The sequence below is a fragment of the Leptodactylus fuscus genome, chromosome 2 (genome assembly GCF_031893055.1).
Source record: "Leptodactylus fuscus isolate aLepFus1 chromosome 2, aLepFus1.hap2, whole genome shotgun sequence".
NCBI classification, from domain to species: domain Eukaryota; kingdom Metazoa; phylum Chordata; class Amphibia; order Anura; family Leptodactylidae; genus Leptodactylus; species Leptodactylus fuscus.
The window spans coordinates 37,298,240-37,323,574 of NC_134266.1; the positions used below are offsets into that span (position 1 = coordinate 37,298,240).

Genomic DNA, 25,335 nt, shown 5'->3' on the forward strand with positions numbered 1-25,335 from the left:
GAAATCAGGTGACCTCCATTTTAGACGAATAGTGGATTTCAAATCCGGGTCATATGAGAATGTGAACTTTGTGACTATGAGACAGGGATAGCTGTACAGGCAGGGATAGCTAGGGATAACCTTTATTTAGGGGGGAATGTTATTAAAAATAACTTTTTGGGGCTCTATCGGGTGTGTAATTGTGATTTTTGTGAGATAAACTTTTTCCCATAGGGATGCATTGGCCAGCGCTGATTGGCCGAATTCCGTACTCTGGCCAATCAGTGCTGGCCAATGCATTCTATTAGCTTGATGAAGCAGAGTGTGCACAAGGGTTCAAGCGCACCCTCGGCTCTGATGTAGCAGAGCCGAGGCTGCACAAGGGTTCAAGCGCACCCTCGGCTCTGATGTAGGAGAGCCGAGGGTGCACTTGAACCCTTGTGCACCCTCAGCTCTGCTACATCAGAGCCGAGGGTGCGCTTGAACCCTTGTGCACCCTCAGCTCTGCTACATCAGAGCCGAGGGTGCGCTTGAACCCTTGTGCACACTCTGCTTCATCAAGCTAATAGAATGCATTGGCCAGCGCTGATTGGCCAGAGTACGGAACTCGACCAATCAGCGCTGGCTCTGCTGGAGGAGGCGGAGTCTAAGATCGCTCCACACCAGTCTCCATTCAGGTCCGACCTTAGACTCCGCCTCCTCCGGCAGAGCCAGCGCTGATTGGCCGAAGGCTGGCCAATGCATTCCTATGCGAATGCAGAGACTTAGCAGTGCTGAGTCAGTTTTGCTCAACTACACATCTGATGCACACTCGGCACTGCTACATCAGATGTAGCAATCTGATGTAGCAGAGCCGAGGGTGCACTAGAACCCCTGTGCAAACTCAGTTCACGCTAATAGAATGCATTGGCCAGCGCTGATTGGCCAATGCATTCTATTAGCCCGATGAAGTAGAGCTGAATGTATGAATTCGGCCAATCAGCACTGGCTCTGCTGGAGGAGGCGGAGTCTAAGGTCGGACCTGAATGGAGACTGGTGTGGAGCGATCTTAGACTCCGCCTCCTCCAGCAGAGCCAGCGCTGATTGGTCGAGTTCCGTACTCTGGCCAATGCATTCTATTAGCCCGATGAAGTAGAGCTGAATGTGTGTGCTTAGCACACACATTCAGCTCTACTTCATCAGGCTAATAGAATACATTGGCCAATCAGCGCTGGCCAATGCATTCTATTAGCTTGATGAAGCAGAGTGTGCACAAGGGTTCAAGCGCACCCTCGGCTCTGATGTAGCAGAGCTGAGGGTGCACAAGGGTTCAAGCGCACCCTCGGCTCTGATGTAGCAGAGCTGAGGGTGCACAAGGGTTCAAGTGCACCCTCGGCTCTCCTACATCAGAGCCGAGGGTGCGCTTGAACCCTTGTGCAGCCTCGGCTCTGCTACATCAGAGCCGAGGGTGCGCTTGAACCCTTGTGCACACTCTGCTTCATCAAGCTAATAGAATGCATTGGCCAGCACTGATTGGCCAGAGTACGGAATTCGGCCAATCAGCGCTGGCCAATGCATTCTATTAGCCCGATGAAGTAGAGCTGAATGTGTGTGCTAAGCACACACATTCAGCACTGCTTCATCACGCCAATACAATGCATTAGCCAGTGCTGATTGGCCAGAGTACGGAATTCGGCCAATCAGCGCTGGCTCTGCTGGAGGAGGCGGAGTCTAAGATCGCTCCACACCAGTCTCCATTCAGGTCCGACCTTAGACTCCGCCTCCTCCAGCAGAGCCAGCGCTGATTGGCCGAATTCCGTACTCTGGCCAATCAGCACTGGCTAATGCATTGTATTGGCGTGATGAAGCAGTGCTGAATGTGTGTGCTTAGCACACACATTCAGCTCTACTTCATCGGGCTAATAGAATGCATTGGCCAATCAGCGCTGGCCAATGCATTCTATTAGCGTGAACTGAGTTTGCACAGGGGTTCTAGTGCACCCTCGGCTCTGCTACATCAGATTGCTACATCTGATGTAGCAGTGCCGAGTGTGCATCAGATGTGTAGTTGAGCAAAACTGACTCAGCACTGCTAAGTCTGCATTCGCATAGGAATGCATTGGCCAGCCTTCGGCCAATCAGCGCTGGCTCTGCCGGAGGAGGCGGAGTCTAAGGTCGGACCTGAATGGAGACTGGTGTGGAGCGATCTTAGACTCCGCCTCCTCCAGCAGAGCCAGCGCTGATTGGTCGAGTTCCGTACTCTGGCCAATCAGCACTGGCCAATGCATTTCTATGGGGAAAAGTTAGCTTGCGAAAATCGCAAACTGACAGGGATTTCCATGAAATAAAGTGACTTTTATGCCCCCAGACATGCTTCCCCTGCTGTCCCAGTGTCATTCCAGGGTGTTGGTATCATTTCCTGGGGTGTCATAGTGGACTTGGTGACCCTCCAGACACGAATTTGGGTTTCCCCCTTAACGAGTTTATGTTCCCCATAGACTATAATGGGGTTCGAAACCCATTCGAACACTCGAACAGTGAGCGGCTGTTCGAATCGAATTTCGAACCTCGAACATTTTAGTGTTCGCTCATCTCTATATCCGATCCATCACATGATGGAATCAATGGCATCTGATGGACCCCACGGACTAGAAAAAGGGGTCTGTCAGGTTTACATCATTTTACGGAACACAAATAGTCCAGCTGTGTTACTTCACCCGGCATTTTCGGTGGAATCTCCAATGGGGGTGCGAATACAGTGTACAACATAGATGTGAACACAGCTCAAACTTAAGTCTTCTGAGTCCAGGAAAAGCAAGTGATCTATACATACACACATATACAGGATACAATACATACACCCACATATACACTATATGATACATACACACACAGGATACAATACATACACCCTCATATACAGTATATGATACATACACACATATACAGTATAGTATATGATACATACACACAAACATACAGGATACGATACATACACCCTCATATATAGTATATGATATTTACACACACATATACAGTATATGATATACCCACATACAGCATATGATACATATACACAGAATATGATACACATACAGTATATGATATTGATATATATATATGATATAATACATACACAGAACATTGGGGATATTATTTATTAATAATGTCACAGGATGCTCGAATTTATGAGCTGTTAAAGGTGCAAATTGTGACAAAATGCTGCAATTCCCAGAATACGCCAGGCTCTTCACCTCTTTATGTCACTGCAATGCAATGCTGGCATGCATTTATACAAGTATATTGCAAACGGCACATATTACAAGTATTCTTAGGCTGGGTTTGTTGAGTATTTGGGGATTCTGTTCCCCATTCCGCTTGGGGAACAAGGCATGTAAAAAGGGTATAGCCTAACACTGGTCATTAATCAGAATCAAGGTAACACTCCGAATTAATCTTAATAACTGCCCAGCTCAAATATGAAGGCTGTTTACGGAAATACAGAGGTCAATAGCTTTAGTCTGTCCAAAAAAACAGAACTTATATTGACAAATCTGGAATGAGGCCTGCTGCCAAGTATAATAATCACCAACATATCGAATGGATTAAAAGTTGCACATCATAAAGCCAGGTCTTTTTTTTTAATGTAGATTATGAGCCCCAGATATGGGGTTCACAATGTATATTTTTCCCTACCGGTATGTCTTTCAAGTATGGGATGGAAATCCATGCAAACACGGGGAGAACATACAAACTCCTTGCAGACGACTTTTTTTTTTTTTTTGCCCTTGGTTGGATTTGAACCAGGGACTCCAAGGCTGCAAGGCTGCAGTGCTAACCACTGAGCCACTATGTGGCCCCCTAAAGCCAGGTCTTTTCTTGATGCACACATATGCCTGGTACTGAACAACACAGAGTCACTGCTGTCATACCTAGCATACAATTTTGCCTGTGGTAGGACAGCTTTCTATCAGGTGTGGCTTTATTTGTGGATGTGCAGGCATTGCTCTGGTTACTGGGCAAAATCCTCAACTAAAGGCCACAATGGCGAATCAGAGGTAGCCAAGTCCTACGTAGACCAAGTGTGGGGGGAAAAAAACCCAAAACCATATAGGCTAAAAAATTAAAATAAAGAATTCTGTAAATCCGGATCAGTACATGTGGGGTCTGTGCTAAACCACAGATAGTACATAAAAATGCTCAATGCTGTCCACGGCTGTAAAAAACAAGGGCTGTAGAATCAGAAGCCCAAACCACCAACTCAGACTCCTCTATTGAGCCAGACTCAAGACATTGGTTTCTGTATACCTGTGTGTATGTATATATATATATATATATATATATATATATATATATATATATATATATATATATATATATATATATATACACTCACCGGCCACTTTATTAGGTACACCTGTCCAACTGCTCGTTAACACTTAATTTCTAATCAGCCAATCACATGGCGGCAACTCAGTGCATTTAGGCATGGTCAAGACAATCACCTGCAGTTCAAACCGAGCATCAGTATGAGGAAGAAAGGTGATTTGAGTGCCTTTGGACGTGGCATGGTTGTTGGTGCCAGAAGGGCTGGTCTGAGTATTTCAGAAACTGCTGATCTACTGGGATTTTCACGCACAACCATCTCTAGGGTTTACAGAGAATGGTCCGAAAAAGAAAAAACATCCAGTGAGCGGCAGTTCTGTGGGCGGAAATGCGTTGTTGATGCCAGAGGTCAGAGGAGAATGGCCAGACTGGTTCCAGCTGATAGAAAGGCAACAGTGACTCAAATAGCCACCCGTTACAACCAAGGTAGCCAGAAGAGCATCTCTGAACGCACAGTACGTCGAACTTTGAGGCAGATGGGCTACAGCAGCAGAAGACCACACCGGGTGCCACTCCTTTCAGCTAAGAACAGGAAACTGAGGCTACAATTTGCACAAGCTCATCGAAATTGGACAATTGAAGATTGGAAAAACGTTGCCTGGTCTGATGAGTCTCGATTTCTGCTGCGACATTCGGATGGTAGGGTCAGAATTTGGCGTCAACAACATGAAAGCATGGATCCATCCTGCCTTGTATCAACGGTTCAGGCTGGTGGTGGTGGTGTCATGGTGTGGGGAATATTTTCTTGGCACTCTTTGGGCCCCTTGGTACCAATTGAGCATCGTTGCAACGCCATAGCCTACCTGAGTATTGTTGCTGACCATGTCCATCCCTTTATGACCACAATGTACCCAACATCTGATGGCTACTTTCAGCAGGATAATGCAATGCCATGTCATAAAGCTGGAATCATCTCAGACTGGTTTCTTGAACATGACAATGAGTTCACTGTACTCCAATGGCCTCCACAGTCACCAGATCTCAATCCAATAGAGCATCTTTGGGATGTGGTGGAACGGGAGATTCGCATCATGGATGTGCAGCCGACAAATCTGCGGCAACTGTGTGATGCCATCATGTCAATATGGACCAAAATCTCTGAGGAATGCTTCCAGCACCTTGTTGAATCTATGCCACGAAGAATTGAGGCAGTTCTGAAGGCAAAAGGGGGTCCAACCCGTTACTAGCATGGTGTACCTAATAAAGTGGCCGGTGAGTGTATATATATATATATATATATATATATATATATATATATATATGACTGACACCCATGATGAGACAGATTCGGTGTCTCATTTTCTGTGGCATAAAATGATTAGTAATGTAAAGGGGTTATATTGAAGCAGGAGCGGGTAACACTTTTCTGACTTGCTGTTCAAGGTTTTCATGGACCCCTAGGCTTTAAATCACCATTCGTAGTCTGCAAAATGGACTAAAAACATAGTAAGCTCCATAAAATGTCCGTCCACACAATATGAATGGACATTGGACATTAAATTCAATGGGAATGCATGCAGTCTGAATAACACAAACATCACATGTTCGCTAAAAGCAAATCTGTGAATAAGTTTTAGGGCTGGGTTCACATCTGCATCAGAGTCTCTGTCTGGAGACTCTTTCACAGGGTCTGCGGGAAATCCTTGAAGATGCAACTCCAACTTTTTAGTCCAGTTTAAAAGAATGGACACCCAACGATCCCATTTCAGTCAGTGGGGTCCGCTGTTAATGTCTGCCATTTTACTGGTCCGTGTGTCCCAGGCGCAGATGTGAACATTATGTAAGCAGAGGAATATTATAATATATATTACATGTTTATGATTTATAAATCTATACTGTAAAATACAATGAAGAGCAGCGAACATACTATATTAGGTCTAGAATTCCTGTCGGCTCTTCAATCAAGATTCGCCATCTTTACTGTGCTTGGGTTTCTGTTTTCAGGTACGCTTGGGGAACCAAAAAAATGGAAACGCAATCCACCTACAAAGTGGCGATCTGTGGAAACCCGCAGACTCCATAGACTATAATGGGGTCCGCCAGGGTTTCTGCTAGAAAAATTTTTGGATACAGATTCGTGGACAGAATCACTGAACGTAGAGCGAGCACTGGTGTGAATCCAGCCTTAAATGGTAATATTGATAAGAAAAAGGGGTTTAGAGAAATTTGGTAATTCTTTACGTCAGCATCCTCACACGTTTTAGTTGCTGAAACACTTCGTCTACTACTAGAACGTTCTAGCTGTGCCCCCTACTGTATAATAAAGGTCAGTCTTATTCATCCAGGACTAAACAAGGAGGGGGGGGGGGATTAAATGCTCCCACTGTCTATTAGGAAAGCATAAGCCATTAATCACACTAGCAGATCCCAGGCAGATATCACCTCCCATGCTGGAAGCAGTTCCAGCTGTAAGCGCTGCCTCGGGGGACAAGCACAGAGCCAGCTGTGGTAAAGTGATGTCACCGGGAACCAATGAGGACGTCTCCGCCAACAGCTGTCTGGACCAGCAGACTTATTGCAGGATGGAGTTTACATTTAGACCCATTTTCCTAGAACCAGACTTTGTATATCACAAGTGATTAAGAAAAAAAAAGAAAAGGATCACGAATATTTGGCGAATGCACCCCAAATGCTTAACCCTTTCATTTAAACTTTTCCACCTATTCTAATAAGACCTTATTCACACGTTGTATTGTCTCCATGAACGGCACACAATCGGATTGATCTCTTTTAATGTGTTTTGTCCATGGCTCAAGCTGTTTTTCACTTCAATGATGGCACAATGAAACATAAGAGCTAAGCAAGGTCTAGGATCTGCGAGATGTACAGACCCATAGACAGTGATGGGACTGACTGGTCTGATCCACATATGGATTGAGAAGAGATGGAGGTCTGCAAATGTCCATTTAAAATCAATAGTGGGCTATCTATGGAGAACTCCGACAGCTCAGGACAGTGAAAAATGGACACGTGAGTAAGAGTTCAGGTGTATAAAAAGAGTTAAAGAGCTTAGTAAGGTCTAGAGATGAGCGAGTAGTATTCGATTGAATACCTCCCCACCATAGGTATGCGTGTAAGCGGCCGAACACCAAGGAGATTTGATGCGTTTAACCCCTTGGTGTTCAGCCACTTACACGCATACCTATGGCGGGGAGGTATTTGATCGACTACTACACGCTCATCTCTAGTAAGGTCCTATTAGAACACAACCAGTCATGGTGGATTTGATGTAGAATTAAAACCCGTACGCAGTACAATCCAGGTGAATGCAGTGCTGCTTACTCGTAGTGGGTTTATCTACAGATGTGAGGGCATGTGGCGCATCTTTTAAGCTGTAATAACAATATAATAAATTTTATTTATATGGCACCAACATATTCTGCAGCGCTGTACAAGCTGTGATCTAATGCAGCGGCTGTAAGCCCACCCGCGGGAGCCAAGACTGAACCTTTATTATATCTGCGAGAGTCACCCAGAACCCCCATAGATCATTGGTATAGAGATAGTGTGGCCCTCCGTGTGGTTTACATGCCACAAGCAGAGATTCTCACTCGCTGTACAAACTGCTTCATAGATGTCAATGAGACAGCGCTGTATATCCTAAGGATAGACCGTCAATGTTAGAAACCACGTAACCCCTTTAAAATGTTTGGGGTTGGGTACAATGCCTCTGCCATCCACAGAACCTGAACGCGGCCTTAACGGACTTCTCTAGTTAGAATATTTCCTTGCAGGCACCAATTATATCAGATATCGATTTATAAAACTCAATAGGCATCAGATTAGCAGTCTGGCAATGAGAGGCTAGGGTAGCGAGCCCTCATCTTATTACCCCTTAATATTTTAAGCCCCCAAAACTGATCAGTTTCTCGCACAAACAAAAATCAGGGCCTGCGAGTGGCGCACAGCACTATAAATCTTTCAATACGTGCCTACATAGAAATCTTAACATTGGTCGGCACTTTCCAACAATAAACAAGAAAGAAAACCTTTGCAACATGCGGTTCTACTTTCTACGCGCTGCCAATTCCATCTGGCAGACAAGACAGACGAGGAATTCTGCACTTTAGAGTAACTAGTACTTTATGTGAAGTGGTTGTGTAAACACAAAGGGTTACAGTGAGGAGCTAAACAAATGTCCCAGAGACAGACCGACTACGAGAAAGCTCCTTACAGAATATTTATCACCCATCATGGCTGTCCCCTCTTCTTCCCCTTACATGTGCAAATAGCCCGAGTCTAGAGACAGGGAGAATAGACAAATGGAGGCTGTTTGGATAGGCAAAATAGGTAGCGGCAAATGGTGATACTACACATAGCAAGACCACTCAACACACATAAAACTGACTTGTTGCTTTAAGTTGGTTTGACAAGGTACAGAACTGAGCACTAGAGCAACAAGGGGTTTATCAGGCGAGTAATGGCTCTTCTGCTATTTTATGCCTTTAGCTTTAAACCATTTAAGGCGATGGCCCCACATGGCGTCCCGCACCAAAAAAAGCGCTGCGGGAAAAACTACAGTGGCAACACATCGTGGTTCTTCCTGAAGCGCTTTAGACAGAAAGTTTGGAGAGATTTCCTCTGCAGACTGTTTCAATTATATCTATGGTGAAACCGCTGGTGTTTGCGTAGGTATAATTCACATACTGTGATATCCAAAACTGCGCCCGTTTTGGAAATCACGTTGTGTTCGCATTGCGGTTTTTACCGCAAAGTGGGCATGCAATTCACTAGATTACCATCCACATTACCCTGACTGTAAAACGCAGTGGGCAAATTGCAGCATTTAAGCCACATGGGGTCTTGGCCTAAGGCCTCACGTTGTGCAAACGCAGCTTTTACCATATATACGCGAGTATAAGCCAAATTTTTGAGCACAGTTTTTGTGCTGAAAAAGCCCCCCTCGGCTTATACTTGAGTCAAGCAAAAAAAAAAAAAAAAAAAAAATTTGGGAGGGGTGGGGGGTCTATGACCAGCCACAATAGTAATTAGAGATGAGCGAGTACTGTTTGGATCAGCCGATCCGAACAGCACGCACCATAGAAATGAATGGATGCACCTGGTACTTCCGCTTTGACGGCGCCCGGCCGCTTAACCCCGTGTGTGCCAGCTACATCCATTCATTTCTATGCGAGCATGCTGCTTGGATTGGCTGATCCGAACAGTACTCGCTCATCTCTAATAGTAATGTATTGAATCTCCCATAAAATAGTGAAGAAAGAAAAGAAAAAAAAAAAAAGTTGTAAATCCCTCCTTTCCCTAGAATACATATAAAAGTAGGAAATAACTGTGACACACATACACATTAGGTATCCCTGTGTCTGACAGTGCCCGGTCTACTGAATATAGGGGATCTGCAGTGCTCCTATTCCGTCGGGAAGGGGTTAATAGGAGCACTGCAGATCCCCTATATTCAGCCAGGCTGGATTACAAGTTGGGGGGGGGACAAAAACAAAAAAACCTCAGTCCTCAAGCTCAGGGAAGGGGCAGACAGACAACCAAAACACCCCCTCCCCCCCATAAGGCATATACTAGAGTCGATGAGTTTTCCCAGTTTTTTGTGGTAAAATTAGGGGCCTCGGCTTATATTCAGGTCGGCTTATACTCGAGTATATACGGTATTTGTTGCAGATTTTGCTGTATTTTTTTTTTTTTGAGCCAAAATCAAGAATGGTTACATAAAGAATGGAAATATATAAGAAATACTCAGATTTCTACCTTTTGCTCAATCCACTACTGGCTTTGGCTCAAAAAAAAAAAACGCAGCAAAATCTGCAACAAGAAAAAAGCTGCATTTCTGCAACGTGAGGCCCAAGCCTAAAGGGTTTATAGATTACCAGATTTTTCCAGAATTAGGTCAACCGTGTGCCTAAAAGCTAAGACCAACGACAATGTTATTTTTGTTGATGAAATATGTGATATAAACCTTCTCGTATATCCTAACATTTACAACATACTCCAAAACATAAAGGTGACAGACATCAAGTTTAACATTTATCTGGCGTCTATAAACACTAGAACTAAAATAACCTCTCACGCCCACTATTGGTAAGCACGGAGTACGTAACACACTGACATGTGTATATAGCAGGATCTATGTAACCCTATCACACAATACTTACACAAATGGAAATATTTATAGTTCTACAACATCACATGAAGACGCTCCTTGGTGTACAGGAAGACTAAAGACAGCTGGGACACAAGAAATAAGAAACATCTGCTTACATCTATGGAAAGAGTTACTTTGTCCGTCTTCCCAAAGGAATAAATAAATAACTATTTAGCTTGTGCAGAAGAGAAGGGAGAGACTACAAAGTACGGTCACATGGCGCAAATATACTATAAATCACAAAAGTGACATCACAATTGTATGACTGCAATTTTTCTCCCATGTTATATATGGTTACAGCCACATGAGAAGGGCCGCCAGGGATGTATAGTAGTCCGCACACCCCTTAGAGCAGTCCCAAGCAAGGCGTTTCTTACATGGCCATGGGTAGTTTATAAAGGCAGCGTACATGAAGCCATCGCTGCACCTCTTTCCAGAAAAGGATGCATACGGACAAGTATCTCGCCACAAAAGAAAGTAAAGCCATAAAACAAACACGCCTTACATTTTCCAAGAACACTATAGAAAATGAAAATAGTCCTGCGATTTTGTTGCTGTGAGGAACAAAGACAAGCTTTCTTTTAGACCATGTCAGTGTCTTCTTATACATGACATAGCTGAATCTAGCCCGGGCCTCATACGTCCTACTGCCTGCCCTGTACACATTGGGTGGAACTTATTGTCGCGTCTTCTGACATAGAAGTACAATAATATTGAGCAACCACATGTCCACCGCCCTGTGCCTTGCTCACCACTTTCAGAAATCGAACAGGCAAGCCTCAGCCCAACATATTAATTTTTTTTCTAGCACAAGTAATAGAGGAATCCTATGGAAGTTCCTGACTTACACTCTGCCGTACAGGCCATAGGCCACATCCCATAGTCAACATATCCCAACAACACCTCCAACCAAACCAAAAGGTTTCTTCCTCATGTGACAGTGTGGTTTGAGAGGTTAAGATTCTCGGGTGCAAAAGAGGTCACCCCCAAACGGACAAGCACCCTCCACGTGCACTATGATTTAAAGGGGTTGTCCCATCACGAGGATCCTATCTATACTGCTAGTTTATGTGGATTTATGACTTTTCCTAAATGCATTGCTTTATCAAAACTGCTTTGTTTGGCCGCTATCTTAATTTATTCACTTTTTTGTTTACACTCCGTTTCTATGGCCCTTGGGATTATCTGCTCATTTGTCAAGTGATGTACTTGCCTGCTCTCAGGGAGGAAGGGAGAGGCTGGGAGCAGCTCTGAGCTATTTGTGTCTTTTAAGTAGCGGAGCTTCTCAGAGCTCTTATCAGCTGGTTTAATTGAATTTGGCTGGTAAGGGCTGAGATAGGGAGTCCCTTACATCTGTATGTAATGCAAACTGACTCAAATCCAGCTCTGCTACATCAGCTTCAAACTAATAGTAATTCATTTACAACCAATCCTGTGCAAGTGAAACCCTGCCCACCAATGTGCGGAGAAAAGCAGGAAGTGAAGAGAGCACAACAGCCTGCAGGTTAGTGAACAAGCGTCATGGGAATACCCCTTTAACATAAACTTCATCGGAAGGTGATTTCTAAAGAGCTACTGCAAAGTGTGATTAGAGTCTTATGAACTTGGCATAAACGTATTCCTTGGCGGTAAATTCATTTACGTAGCACGTGAAGGTAGGACTACACGCCGTGGCAGAAACACAGCAATGAGGAGAACCCTATGTCACTGAAAACCAAGCGCCCATACGTGCCACCATGGGGGTTCTACTACCATATTATATCTCTTCCTGATTATTACAGGGATAGGTTCTGAATGGAGCGCTGGTCAGACAGGCCCTAACAGGCACTGTAGCATAGATAGGTTGCAGAAATGGGAAAAATCCCTTTAATGGCCGCACACTCGTCTTAAGTTGATTCACCCTTGTGATTCTGCTTTGGATGAACTACTATGTAGTAGATGGAAAGGAATGTGCTTACAGTATGGAATAAATAGCAAGCGGGACTTTAAGCCATCTCATAAGTGAAACAACGTTTTTAAATGTACGAAAAGTTGCCATAATGTCATAAACGGCGAGATCAGCCGGGATATCACACATTTTATTGCTCCTTCACCACACAAACCAATAGGCTACATAATGTAAATTCACTTGTCACTACTCTATATACAATAAAATAGGATGGAAAGTCTGACTACAATATAATAGCATGTTATTATGGCTTACTGTTCACATTGGGCCCAGTTTCCGTTTTGCTTGAAGGGAACCAGCAATAAAATCTAAAACGCTGACAACCCTCCAAAATATTCATAAATGAGGAAAAAGTAAAAATAACAAAATCCCATAAAAACGTGAAGTTTCAGGTGCAGGAATTATCTTTATGTTCCATAAAGTGATATTATTGGGAATACACAGATTCTGACATGAGAAGTATATAGCAGGATCCTGGGGTATAATAGAGAGGACTGGATTACAGGCGGTCAGCCGATCGTTGGATCAACGGGCTTGCTGACTGGTTCCAATAGCAGACGGCAGAAAAGGAAATGAAACACTGATGGAAGTCTTTCCTGACTTTGTGACTTTTATAGCTGCTTTTTGCGTGTAAACTATGACATCGATATCTGTACGGCAGATCATAAAACTAAAAAAACCTACAAGTGCTTTATGCGATTGTTTTGTAGTAGATATCTTAGAAACAATACTACCTCCTTACAGCAAAGTCTGCTCACGCTTGTAGTAATATGGCGGTTATAAAAAAGCACGATACATTAGGATTCTATCTATAGTTCTATTCCCAAGTTACTTATTTCCTTCCTATTGCTTATATACACTCTATACCACTGGATTTTATCACTTACATCAGATTTCTAGTTTACAGTAACAGCATTGACAAGTTCCTTGTGTGGCCGGCAAGGGCCCGGACTTCATAAGCCTAAAGGGCAGATTCAAGGCATGCATACAAAGTACAAGTAAAGTACTGATCGGAATTGGGGACTATATTTAGGCTCACAACAAGTTCCCAGGGTTCCTGAAATAGATCTAGTACTGGACATTACAACAGGTTTGTACCTGTTGGTCAAACAGATATTATTCACAAGTGTACCCTCCTGAAACAACACACATCTAAGGGGCCAGCTCTAGGGCTAACAGAAGGAAAGCGGAAAGGAACAATAAATAGGTTAGAATAATCGGGAGCCAAAACCACAGGAAACATAGAACATGAATAATTGGAAAGGTCCAAAACTGAAAGCAGAGATGTCTATTTGGACGGTTTTATTTCTGGAATAAAAAAAAAAAATAATATCTGTTCTGTAGATAAAATACAGGAGCCTCAAAAGCATCACAGAAACAATCTTCTACACCACCGTACTACTGTATATATTGGTTTAGACAAGGCACTGGTGCACTATGGTAGTATGGGAATTTCTTCTTGGCTTATTTTGGTCCTGAAAAAAAAAAAAAACCTGCTTCCTAATTAGTGTGAACTAGTCCTAACAGTTTGGGAGATTCTTCTATTTTGCAGGAGATATAGATAGACCTATGTTAAAATATTATTTCAAGGGGCCTTACAAGATTTTGATATTGATGACAGATGAGCTTTACTTTATCACATCATTGGGGGTCTGACACCCACAGATCAGCAGTCCTCAACAGCATGGGAACTAGACAGTGGACAGAGCTGGAACCAGATGGCTCCATCCACTGTGTAGTAGCTGGGGTCCGACACCCAGCATCCATGAGCATGAGAACTAGACAGTGGACAGAGCTGGAAGCAGAGAACTCCATCCCCTGTGTAGTAGTTGTGCTGAGTTATGGAAAAAAATAAGAGCTGATCTGCAGTAACAAGCACAACCACTCACTACACAGTACACAGAGTCATGCATTTCCATCTATAGTTCGAGCAGATAGAGGGGGCTGTTGGCCCACCTTTTGCATTCAAAGCACATTCTACTCAAGTCAGGACGAACAGCTATTCAACGTTTATGGCGACTTTATTGAAGTAAATGGGATGAGCTACTGTGCATGTATATATGAAGCAACCCATTCATTGTACTGATCACTGGAGGTCCCAGAGGTCAGATCCTTCACCATCAAACAATGGCCATCAATGTCAGTCCCATAAAACCCATCAAATAAAGTCTTACAACTGTATAATGTATTATTCTGCAACTTCCTAGTATTATCTGAGATCTCTTTATGCAGTTGGTGAATAGGACCATCCATTCTTTTTCCATCTGCGTTGATGAAAATCCATTTAAGAATACAGACAGAATACAGATTATTCACACAACTGAGTCTCCGCCATGAAACTAGATCCTTGTGTGTTCTGGCTATACCAGCCTGCAGAGAAAGGGGCTCCTAGTATTACAGACATCTATGACGCTAGGAATCCCTGCTGTCCCATGAAAGATTGTCCGACATGGACAGACACTTACAGCCAAGACTTGGAGGGTCAAAAAGCCTGAAATTCTGAAAAGATAAAATATAATAATACATCTCTTCCGTATCCTGACTTTGCTACAATGTATTAGCGCAGGTTAGACATGTCAGCCTGGAATCTAGACTGAATTAAAATGAAATGTAGTCGGTTTATAAACCAAGGCTGGCTAAATAGACATCTCCATGGGCATGAGCAAGAGTGTGCCGCGAAGTGAAGCCATCTGTTTGGATCATGTCTAGCCATAATACAACATGTTCTCCTGCTCCTCGACACTGATGGACACAGACAGATCACTCTGTAGCTAAAAAGGTCATTGCTGATAATCCAGCCATATCCTGCACTGGCTGCACACAGGGATCTCCATAGGTGTCCTTGCTTCTATGGCTCCCTTCATTAAAGGGGCTCTATCAGCAAAATCATGCTGCTAGAGCCCCACATATGCGTGCATAGCCTTTAAAAAGGCTATTCAGGCACTGTAAAAGTTAAATTAAACTACCCCCCCCCCATTTTAAAATAATAACTTAAAAAAGAATGTTCTCTACTTACGGAACGTGCACCCTGGGCGGGCATTCAGGGTGTGTCTTCATCTTCTTCCCCGCCTCTTCTTCCTCCGATGTCTTCGTGTCCCGTCCTCCTCCGGCGCTTGCTTGCGGACACTGATAAAAAAAAATAGCCCGGGCGCATGCGCAGTAGCCGTAGTAGAAGCCGCGTGCTACTGCGCATGGGCTATTTTTTTTTATCAGTGTCCGCGAGCAAGCGCCGGAGGAGGACGGCACCCGAAGACGTCAGAGGAAGAAGAGGCATGGATGAAGAAGACGGCGCACCCTGAATGCCCGCCCAGGGTGCACGTTCCGTAAGTTGATCACATTCTTTTTTAAGTTATTTTTTTAAAACGGGGGGGGGGGTAGTTTAATTTAACTTTTACAGTGCCTGAATAGCCTTTTTAAAGGCTATGCATGCATATGTGGGGCTCTAGCAGCATGATTTTGCTGATAGAGCCCCTTTAAATGTCTAGAAGCCACGGAAGCACGGGCCGCAAAATAGGACCTGTCCTATCTGATGTGGCCTGGACTGTCGGCCTGCAGACGGGACTGTGAAAATCATGGTCGTGTGCATGGGCCCATAGAAAAGAATGGGTCCGTGTGAAATCCATGGATAGCACACTGATCCACATCGCAGTCATCTGCAAAAGGTCTATAGGCGTATGACAGGTCGGTGGAGTCAGAAGGTCAAACCACCAACTCAGTAAAGAACTAGCGTTTGGATTCCTAGGAAAGTAAATATGTAACAAACCATGTATAGAATTTATTGTACGATGCAGATAATTGTATAACATAAAAAAATGGTCAGATGACTATTTTTTTTTTTTTAGCCGAAACCACTGGATGAGAGAGTCGCAGCTTGCGGTATTTTTTCACCTGGCGATCTATGACAGATCTATGACGGACGGGCACCATAGTCTCACCCCAGAAAACAAACAGTTATTACAGACTGGCATGGTGCGCTGTTATTAGTGTATCTATTACATGAGCTCCTTGGTTGCACTTTTTTCCTTTCCAGATCCAAGTTTATGTGGATATCACTTAGTAAGAACAGAAGTAGGACAACATGTCCACTGGGATCCGGGTCACGCTGGAGGGGATGCTACTATCAACTTACTTTTGACAGAAAGTCATTTAATTTTAGTACATGATCTCGAGCCCTGATGATCTCGCTGTATACTCTCTATACATTACACAGCAGGTGGCTTTATCCTTACTAGTCATAGTGACACAGCCGCTGACTTATCCACCTGTTTTAACACGATAAACCAGACAACCTGCAGGGCTGAAAGGGGGAAGGGAAAGAAGAATGGAAAGCGTTGCCCATAAAACAGCAGCGTCATTGAGCTATTTCAGCTGCGCTATATAGTGCACAGCAGGTGACTTTTAGGAAATCGGAGGAAAAAGTGTTATCTATGGCAATGTCAAGACAGTAACACAACAGAGGCCGTGTGTGAATCTCTAGATGATCTATGTCCGATGATACTCTGGGAGAGCAGGATATAGGTGACAGCCCCGGACCAGTCCGACTTCCAGAAAACTCATTTACATTACAGGAAGATTTGCTAATATGGGAACAATTTCACATAAACATGGAAATAAAGATCCCGCTTGTTGGGTTGTACTATAGTTTGATTCATTGGGTGGGACAACTAAACAAATTGTATTGGGCATCGACACAAATGGCCATAAAACTAATAATTTCACCATTAGCAGAAACAACATAATATAAACATGATATAAAATGAGAACGTAGGGAAAAAAAAATAAAAAATACTGCTCTAAGCAAATGAGTTATGTTTTCCAAAGATCTGATAACCCATGTGTGGACACAACTTAATACCTTATGTACACTAAATATATTAACTAAAACCACACAGTCAATGAGAATATAACATAAAGCCATAAATCTGTCCCACCACCGAACAGTCATTGTAATGTTATAGGGCGCTCAATAACATCTCTGTGCAAAACAGGAAAAAAAAAAAAAAAAAACTGCATAGATAAAATAAAACAGAATAATCTCCAATAATACAACAATCCCTAAAAAGATAGTCACAACAACCCCCCGGGACGTTGGGATTACCTGAAACGCACAGGACATGCTGAGGATAAAGCCTCTGCGTAGGAGCTCTGCGGGACAGTCTGACACAATGACTGGGCAAGGGGCTACTTAAAGTGGTCAGCTATTTTTAACAATGGCATGAAAGGGGGAGGAAGGAAGGAATTCCACACCAAATGTCCAGCAGTGAAAGACACAAGAAGGGGAGGACTAGATATAGCCACCGATTACATGAAATTGCCTACAGTACTGCATTCTGTCAAGTCATTTTGGAAATATAATGTATAGGCATCTAAACCCGTTACCCAAGAACGTATTATTAGTTATATATTGTGATTTATTCCATGGTCCTGTACACACATGACAAGGTTTAGACACATAGTACAAGTACTGCAAATACAAAACTAACTAGATGACTAACCAGATACAAGTAGGAAAGTGGAGCCTTATTCTGCCAAATGATAGTCTCAGAATTTTATATGGAAAAAAATACCGTATAGATTGTACACTTTCCAAGGTGCTGGAAAACATATTTTCTTTTAATGGGGCTGTCCAAGATAATGGAAACCATGCCCAGGAAGGATCAAAGAAACCTCGACTTACCAATTTTATCCCAACACTTCTCCAATGCGGCAACTCTGGTCTTCCCTGCTGGCTTGGTTTACTTGGCCATAACGATGGCGCCCTGTATAGGTCACATGACTGCTGCAGCCAATCCCTAACCTCAGTGGTCTTGTGTCTTTTACCGCTGAGGCCAGAGATTGGGTGCAGGGATGATGTGATGTATATGGAGAGTCACTGCAAGGAAGACCACAATGGTGGCAGAGGAAGCGATGTAAAGGACAAGGATGCAGTGATACTAGTGTAGACATGTCATGTCAGACCAAATATAACCATCTGAATGGAGCCTTAAAGGGGTTGTCATGTTATGGACACTTACCTCCCCCGTCCCCATCTACAAGTTTGTGGATAAGTGTCCGATTGCTGGGTGTTCAAATGCTGGATCCCCCCAGTGGGACATGGGGACCAATATTCCCGCTATGGTTTCCTTGTGAATGGAGCGCCAGTGTATGACCGCCGCATCATTCACTTCTATGGGGCTGCAGAGCATTAGGGAAAGTTCACACAGTTTTTTGGTCAGGATTTTGAGGCCCTACCGCCTGAAAATCCTGTCTTAGGGTGCATGCAGACTACGTAACGCCGGGCGTGTATGAGAGCCGTACACGCCGGCGTTACAGCAGGGCTGCCGAACACTTCCCATTCACTTCAATGGGAGCGCTCGTAAACGCCGCTGTTACGAGCGCTCCCATTGAAGTGAATGGGAAGTGTTCGGCAGTCTGCCGTAATGCCGGCGTGTACGGCTCTCATACACGCCCGGCGTTACGTAGTCTGCATGCACCCTAAAAGGACAGCTCCCATTGAAATCAACGGGAGCTGGTCAGTTTTTGTTTTTTTCCTGGAAGCCGGTTTGTTCCGGCTCCCGGAAAAAGAAGTGCGATGCTCATTCTTTCAGGCGGATTCACCTCGTGACCTCCGCCTGAAGACACTCCAGACTAGGCCCATTCATTTGGGCCTAATCTAGAGCGGAATGCGTGACTGGATGCCGCTGCACTGGCATCCGTATTTTGGTCCGGAACCTGAGGCGGCCTCCGTGTGAACTTACCCTTACAATCCTGGCAGTCCCATAGAAGTGAATGGACAACATGTTTTGCAAGTGCACTGCTTCTCCATTCACATGAAGGCCTCCTAGTAACCCATCCTCCTGATGACATATAGTGTAATGTTTCCTTAATGGTCCCATATAATATAATACCCCTCACAAGTCAAATGCCCCTGATAACGGCCCCATATAAAATATAATAGTCGTCACACATTATCCTGTCCCCATCGGTGGCCCCTCAGACATTAGCATGTACATCCCCATGGCTCCTCAGACATTAATCTGTCACCAAACCCCCTTCCCTGTGGCCTCTCAGACAAGTAAATTGAATTGTACAGAAGTGTTTTATGAGAAAGGAAAAAAAAAAAAAAAAAAAGTATCTTCTAATTTGAAGGTAAAAGATAAAGATTGGGTTTACAATAAGGTCATTTTATTAACAGAACTAAACAATAAGAAGGAAGCAAAAATGAATAAAAGCCTTCACAGCCTACGCCAAACATCTAGTACTAGATCTACGCCTGAGAGTCAACAACTTATAGAATAGGAGTTACAATGCATTATAAGGAGGAACGTCCAACTTGCGTTATATACTGACACATACGGTACAAATGGCTGACAGCTCACACAAGTAACTTGTGCCTTAAGTATAAAGGGGTCGTACAAGAAGTGTGATATATATATATATATATATGCAAATTTGCATTATAAATCATCCTAGAAAACTGGAGCATAATAAATATATTGGGCCAAGGTGTCCCCGGCTTGCCCTGCTCCTCCCATATTTGCACAAAGAGGCCAGCAGGGCGCAGAACGGTGGTCGTAGCATACTTTTGGCACAAGTAAGGGCAATGTACCAAATGTGTTCCATATCCCAGTTTATTTGCACAGGATTGATAAATTCCCCCAAATGCGTGTGAATCTAGTAATAGTGTTAAAAAATAAATAAATCTGCATTTCATTGCAGAATCAGCGCTGATAAAAAGCCTCCCATTGATTTCAATGTGTTACGTGCATTAAACGGAACCCATGGAAGTCAATGGGAGTCTTTATCAGCGCTGATTCTGCCGTGAGTTATCGTGGGAGAATCAGCGCCACTTTACTCCGTGTGAATGCCCCCATAGGAGTAGTTTCACACCAGGCATTTTGAGTTTTTTTGTAGCAGTTTTCATGCAGTTTTGTTTTAGTCTAGGCCAGAAATGGTTTGAAAATGGGAATGAAAAGTATATTAAAACATCTCTTTGTTTAAATCCCATTCCCTATGCAGCAACTATATAGCAAATTGCTCTGAGTTATCTGCCAGAAATTTTGGTCCAGACACACATGGTGATCCCGGCCCATGGTTTGGCATTGTATCAAACATTAGGGTAGAGTTACAAAGACTGCCATCTTTATAACCCCTGCTCCAGCAGCTTACTCCTACATCAGACATACCCCCTCTGCCGGCCATGTGCCTGCACTGAAATCTATTCCAACTTGTACCCGCACAGATTTCAGGGGCCATTTATGTCAGTAACCTAAGGTCCAACACAAACTCCCTTCTAAGAAAGTGGTAAGAATAGCACAAAAATAAAATAAAAAAAAGTTGAAAAGGCCCAATTCACACAAAAAGGTGCAACTTTTCAAAGTTTCTGTTTTCGGGTCTCCAAGAGAACCTGAAGAACGGAAAACTGAACACTAGTGTGAACTAGTTTTTCCCCTCCAATATGCAGCAAGCTATAGCGGTGGCGTATTCAGGCTGAATGTGGCGTTTTATGTTGGTTATGTTTTTTTGGTCTCAGAACAAAAATCACTTGAGGGAGGTTTTAGGCTAGGAGTAGAGATGAGCGAGTACTGTTCGGATCAGCCAATCCGAACAGCATGCTCGCATAGAAATGAATGGACGTAGCCAGCACACGGGGGGGGGTTAAGTGGCCGGCCGCCGTCGAAGCAGAAGTACCAGGTGCATCCATTCATTTCTATGGAGCATGCTGTTCGGATTGGCTGATCCAAACAGTACTCGCTCATCTCTAGCTAGGAGTAAAAGTGACTGACTGCGATTCCCATCATTTGACCACAAATCAGTGTGAGCTACATAGGGATTCTGACCATGACTCCTGTCACATGACCAAAGAGCAATGTAATGTCTCGCCCTGCGACCCCTTCACTAATGTAAATGAATGGAGTCTCGCCACAACTGCAACTTTTAATCACAGTAGTACAAAAAGTTGCAGTAGCCTTCCCTTACATTAGTGAATCTTTGCTCATCCCCACAGTTGTCAAGTTTTCGTGTAACCCTTCAACCCACAGAATGTCAATTAATGCTGCGGGTTTCAGCCTTTGCATTGCATCTGCAGAAATTCCTACATGATGTCAAGCGTTAATGGCTGCAATGATTTTCAGAGAAATTTGCCAGATTCCCTGGTGTAAATTCAGTTGCACATCCACAGTGTGTGTCCCAGCCTAAGGGCTTATTCACATGACAATGTTCTATCCAGGAAACACGGTGCATGTGCGGGGAGCATTTCCTGGATTGCTTTAGCTCAGTTCAGCAGACTAGTGATCGGGCTGCTCAGGACATCCCTGTATCATAACTCACTATACATTCACAGACTTGTAGTCATTCTCGGAAATCAAACTTGCACGTGGAGTGTGGATTCCGAATAGAACACGGTTGTGTGAAATACATGACATACGCCAAGCGCTCTACTTCCCTGATCGTATATTGGAATATAGGTTACGTATGCCAGTCGCTCATGGAGTACTGTCTAATAATATGAAGTTATCCACAAACCGCAACAGAGATCTTGAAGACAGTGAATAACGAAACAAAGTATATAAGAGAACTGCAGAGCTTTTCACTACACAATACTGGAATATTTACGTCTCACAATATAAAACACCAATTCACGAGAAGACAAAACAATGAGTGCTATAGTATAAAGCTGTGTTCACATCTGCACGGGGAAATCCAATTTTTGCGATCTGTCAAACGTACCTAAAACATAATTCTACAGTGGACTTCTCAGGTCGCTATTTTTCCAAGCATTTTTGACAGAATCAGCGACAGGTGTGAACACGGCCTTATATATAATGAGTCCCACAACTACATTACCAGGTTTACCATTTTCTGGTTGCAATAAAATTTGCGCACGTTACCATGTGTAACACTTAGGCTACATTCACATGACTGCGGTGCAAAACCCAAGCGGCACAGGTGTTCAAAGAGCTGCCATTGTGTATGGAGGGATCCGTGAAATGGACAAAACGAGAACGTGACCTATTTGAGAGTACGGGATACCAGAGCACCAAGATAATGGCCATGTGAATAGGCCCCCATTGACTTGTATTAAATATAGCACTGCCATGTGATGTCCCACGGCTCTTATTCACTGTTGTGGGACTATAGCTTTATAGGTTATAGTTTTGTCCCTCATTTATAACACTTTTGCCCTGTCCTTATAAATGTGGCATATATTGCCACCACCATGTTTTCTGCCTCGTTGTGTTATTGCATTAAGAAATTTGCAGATTTGTGTTGGAAGTGGAACTCCCCTTTAAGTGCTATAGGTAACACTAACCTGAGCTTTGGCCGACACTGACAGCAGAGCATGGCTGGAGAACCTGGTCTGTCCCTCTCCGCTCAGTCCTGCTGCCCGGCTCAGTGCTTCCACCTGGCGGCTAAGCTTCTCGACCTGTTCCCGTAGGCGCCGGTTCTCGCACTGTAGGTCGGTGACTGTACGGGAGAGCGGTCCGGCCAGCCTCAGCACGTCCTCCAGCTGCCTCTCCACCCCGCGCCTGAACTCCTCCATGTCCGCCTGCAGCCCCTGCACAGTCCCCCGCAGCGGGCACACCTTATCCTCGTCCGGCATACTCCTGCAGCTCACCGCCGGCCACACCGACACCTCCACGCCCTGCTGATCCATAGTGTCCGAGCAAACGTGCAGCGACTTCTCTAGCTCAGAGCACGTTACACGCTCATGTCCTGCGGCGGTCACTTCCGCTGTGTGTGAGGAGGTGATGCTGGAGCGGCTATATACAGCAGGCAGGGGTCACCTCTGGGGAGTCACCTGTCACTGGGTGTGAGGAGCTGGTGCCGATACTAGGCGGAAAAGGAACGCGTCTACCTGACAGGGTGCTGCACTAGTGTCCGGCTATACTACCTGTACTACTGGTGCTGCTCACTACTATCCCTGCACTACTATCCCTGCACTGCTCAACACTGCTGCTCACTGCTATCCCTGCACTACTATCCCTGCACTGCTCAACACTGCTGCTCACTGCTATCCCTGCACTACTATCCCTGCACTGCTCAACACTGCTGCTCACTGCTATCCCTGCACTACTATCCCTGCACTGCTCAACACTGCTGCTCACTGCTATCCCTGCACTGCTCACTACTATACACTACTGCTCCTGTAATTCAGACCACTACTGCTCACTACAGTACTTCTGTACTCACTACTACTTTTTCAATTCATCTGCTGCACTGCTTGCTGCTGCTTCTGTATGACTAACTGCTGGTGCTGCACTACTGTCCCTGCACTTCTGTCTACTGCCCCTGTACTACTGTCTACTGCCCCTGCACTACTGTCTACTGCCCCTGCACTGCTGCCCCTGTACTACTGTCTACTGCCCCTGCACTGCTGTCCCTGCACTACTGTCTACTGCCCCTGCACTTCTACCCCTGCCCTACACTCTGCTGCCCCTGTACTACTACCCCTGCACTACACTCTGCTGCCCCTGTACTACTGCCCCTGCACTACACGCTGCTGCCCCTGCACTTCTACCCCTGCACTTCACTCTGCTGCCCCTGCACACTGCTCCGTACCACTGCTTACTACAAGGAGTGCAGGACCGCTTCTCCTGTACTTTCAGGCAGTTGCACGAAGATGCTCAGTCAGGGGAGGGACAGAGGAGGAGGAGGGGGGAGTCACAGCCTTTCTCTCCTGTGTTACCATGCTGTGCCAAAATAAACAGGCCCCTTATCTATCTCCAGAGGAGAACAAGAGGAGGGGGATGAGGTGACAGCGATGAGGAGAGAGGCTGTAGTAAAGCTGACTAGGGCAGATAGTAAGATCTCTCCTCACCATTGTCATGGGGACTGTAAATACTGAGAATATACAGACTGAGCTCGACTTGTTTCTGGCACTAGCAGTAGATGCAATAAACAATAGATTGTACTCTCGAATATATAGACAGGTACATGAAATAATACTCATACAGGTATAGGCGAAAGAAAGATATCCCTGGACTGAAGCTGTAAAGAGTAAGACGGGTTACTTCTATGAAAGCAAGGAGCTGAATGTCCACATCTAATGCTGCCTGTCTTTGGCTAAACATAGGATCAGATAGGTAATATCCAACCTGATATATTTGGCTTTACTTCTGGGGGTTACGTCATTAACCCCTCACAGGTTCACACAGCAGAAATTTGTATTGGCTGAAAAATTCAGCTTCAGGAATGCGCCAAGGAATTTGCAAATTCTGCACCAGCCAGGTAGAATATTTCCACCTTCCATTCATTTCAATAGGAGTTATCAGCCAAAATCTGCCTGATGATCGAGCATGAAGCTTATTTTTTTTTTTTTTCTGTTAACTGAAAAACATCAGTATTTAAGGTAGAGTTTGGAGCCGAGTCAGAATCTCTCTCAAAATCAGCTCCAAATTCAGCTGTGTGAACCTAAAGCTGGCAGGCAATTTCTGCTGTCCTATGTGAGAGCAGGAAATAATAGATGGAGAGAAGCTGAGCTCTGCAATATATAGGATCACTAGCCTCTGCCCGCTACTTTGTCTGCGTGTTTTTGGTGTCGATGATCCGCCTATATTCAGCAAATTGCTGCCATTGATGATCCGCCTGCTCCAGCGTTTCGTCAGCTCTCAAGCTGTCCTGCTGCTGAACTTGTTCCTCACGCTGTACCTGTGATTGTTCCGGCATCTCAGCAGCTCGCTGGGATGCCATATAATGAGTGTGTTGTTGGTGTTGATGAACCATCTGCTCTGGAGTTTCGGCAGCTCTAAGAACCACTTGAGGAGAACTCTGTTGAGTTCTAGCTTCCTTCATAACTCACGTTGTTTTAGAATTTTGCGACAAATTAGATTTTCTTTATCCCGACATGTTTAAAATTGGCCAATTTTTAAAACTGCCAATTTGGATTAAAGGGGTTTTCCCATGTCAGTGTCTTAGCACTTGAGCAGATCAGATAATATGCAAGTACTTG

At 44.3% G+C, this 25,335-nt stretch overlaps 1 protein-coding gene across 1 annotated transcript in view; it reads right to left on the bottom strand.

Annotated features, from left to right (window-relative positions):
- Window positions 1-23,944, bottom strand: part of SMTNL2 (smoothelin like 2) — a 74,834-nt gene extending 50,890 nt beyond the window's left edge. The window contains exon 1 of the mRNA XM_075263626.1: window positions 22,696-23,944. Coding sequence (XP_075119727.1) covers window positions 22,696-23,040 — 345 coding nt within the window. The 5' untranslated portion in view covers window positions 23,041-23,944. The remainder of the gene's footprint in view (window positions 1-22,695) is intronic.
- Between the last annotated feature and the right edge of the window lie 1,391 nt (window positions 23,945-25,335).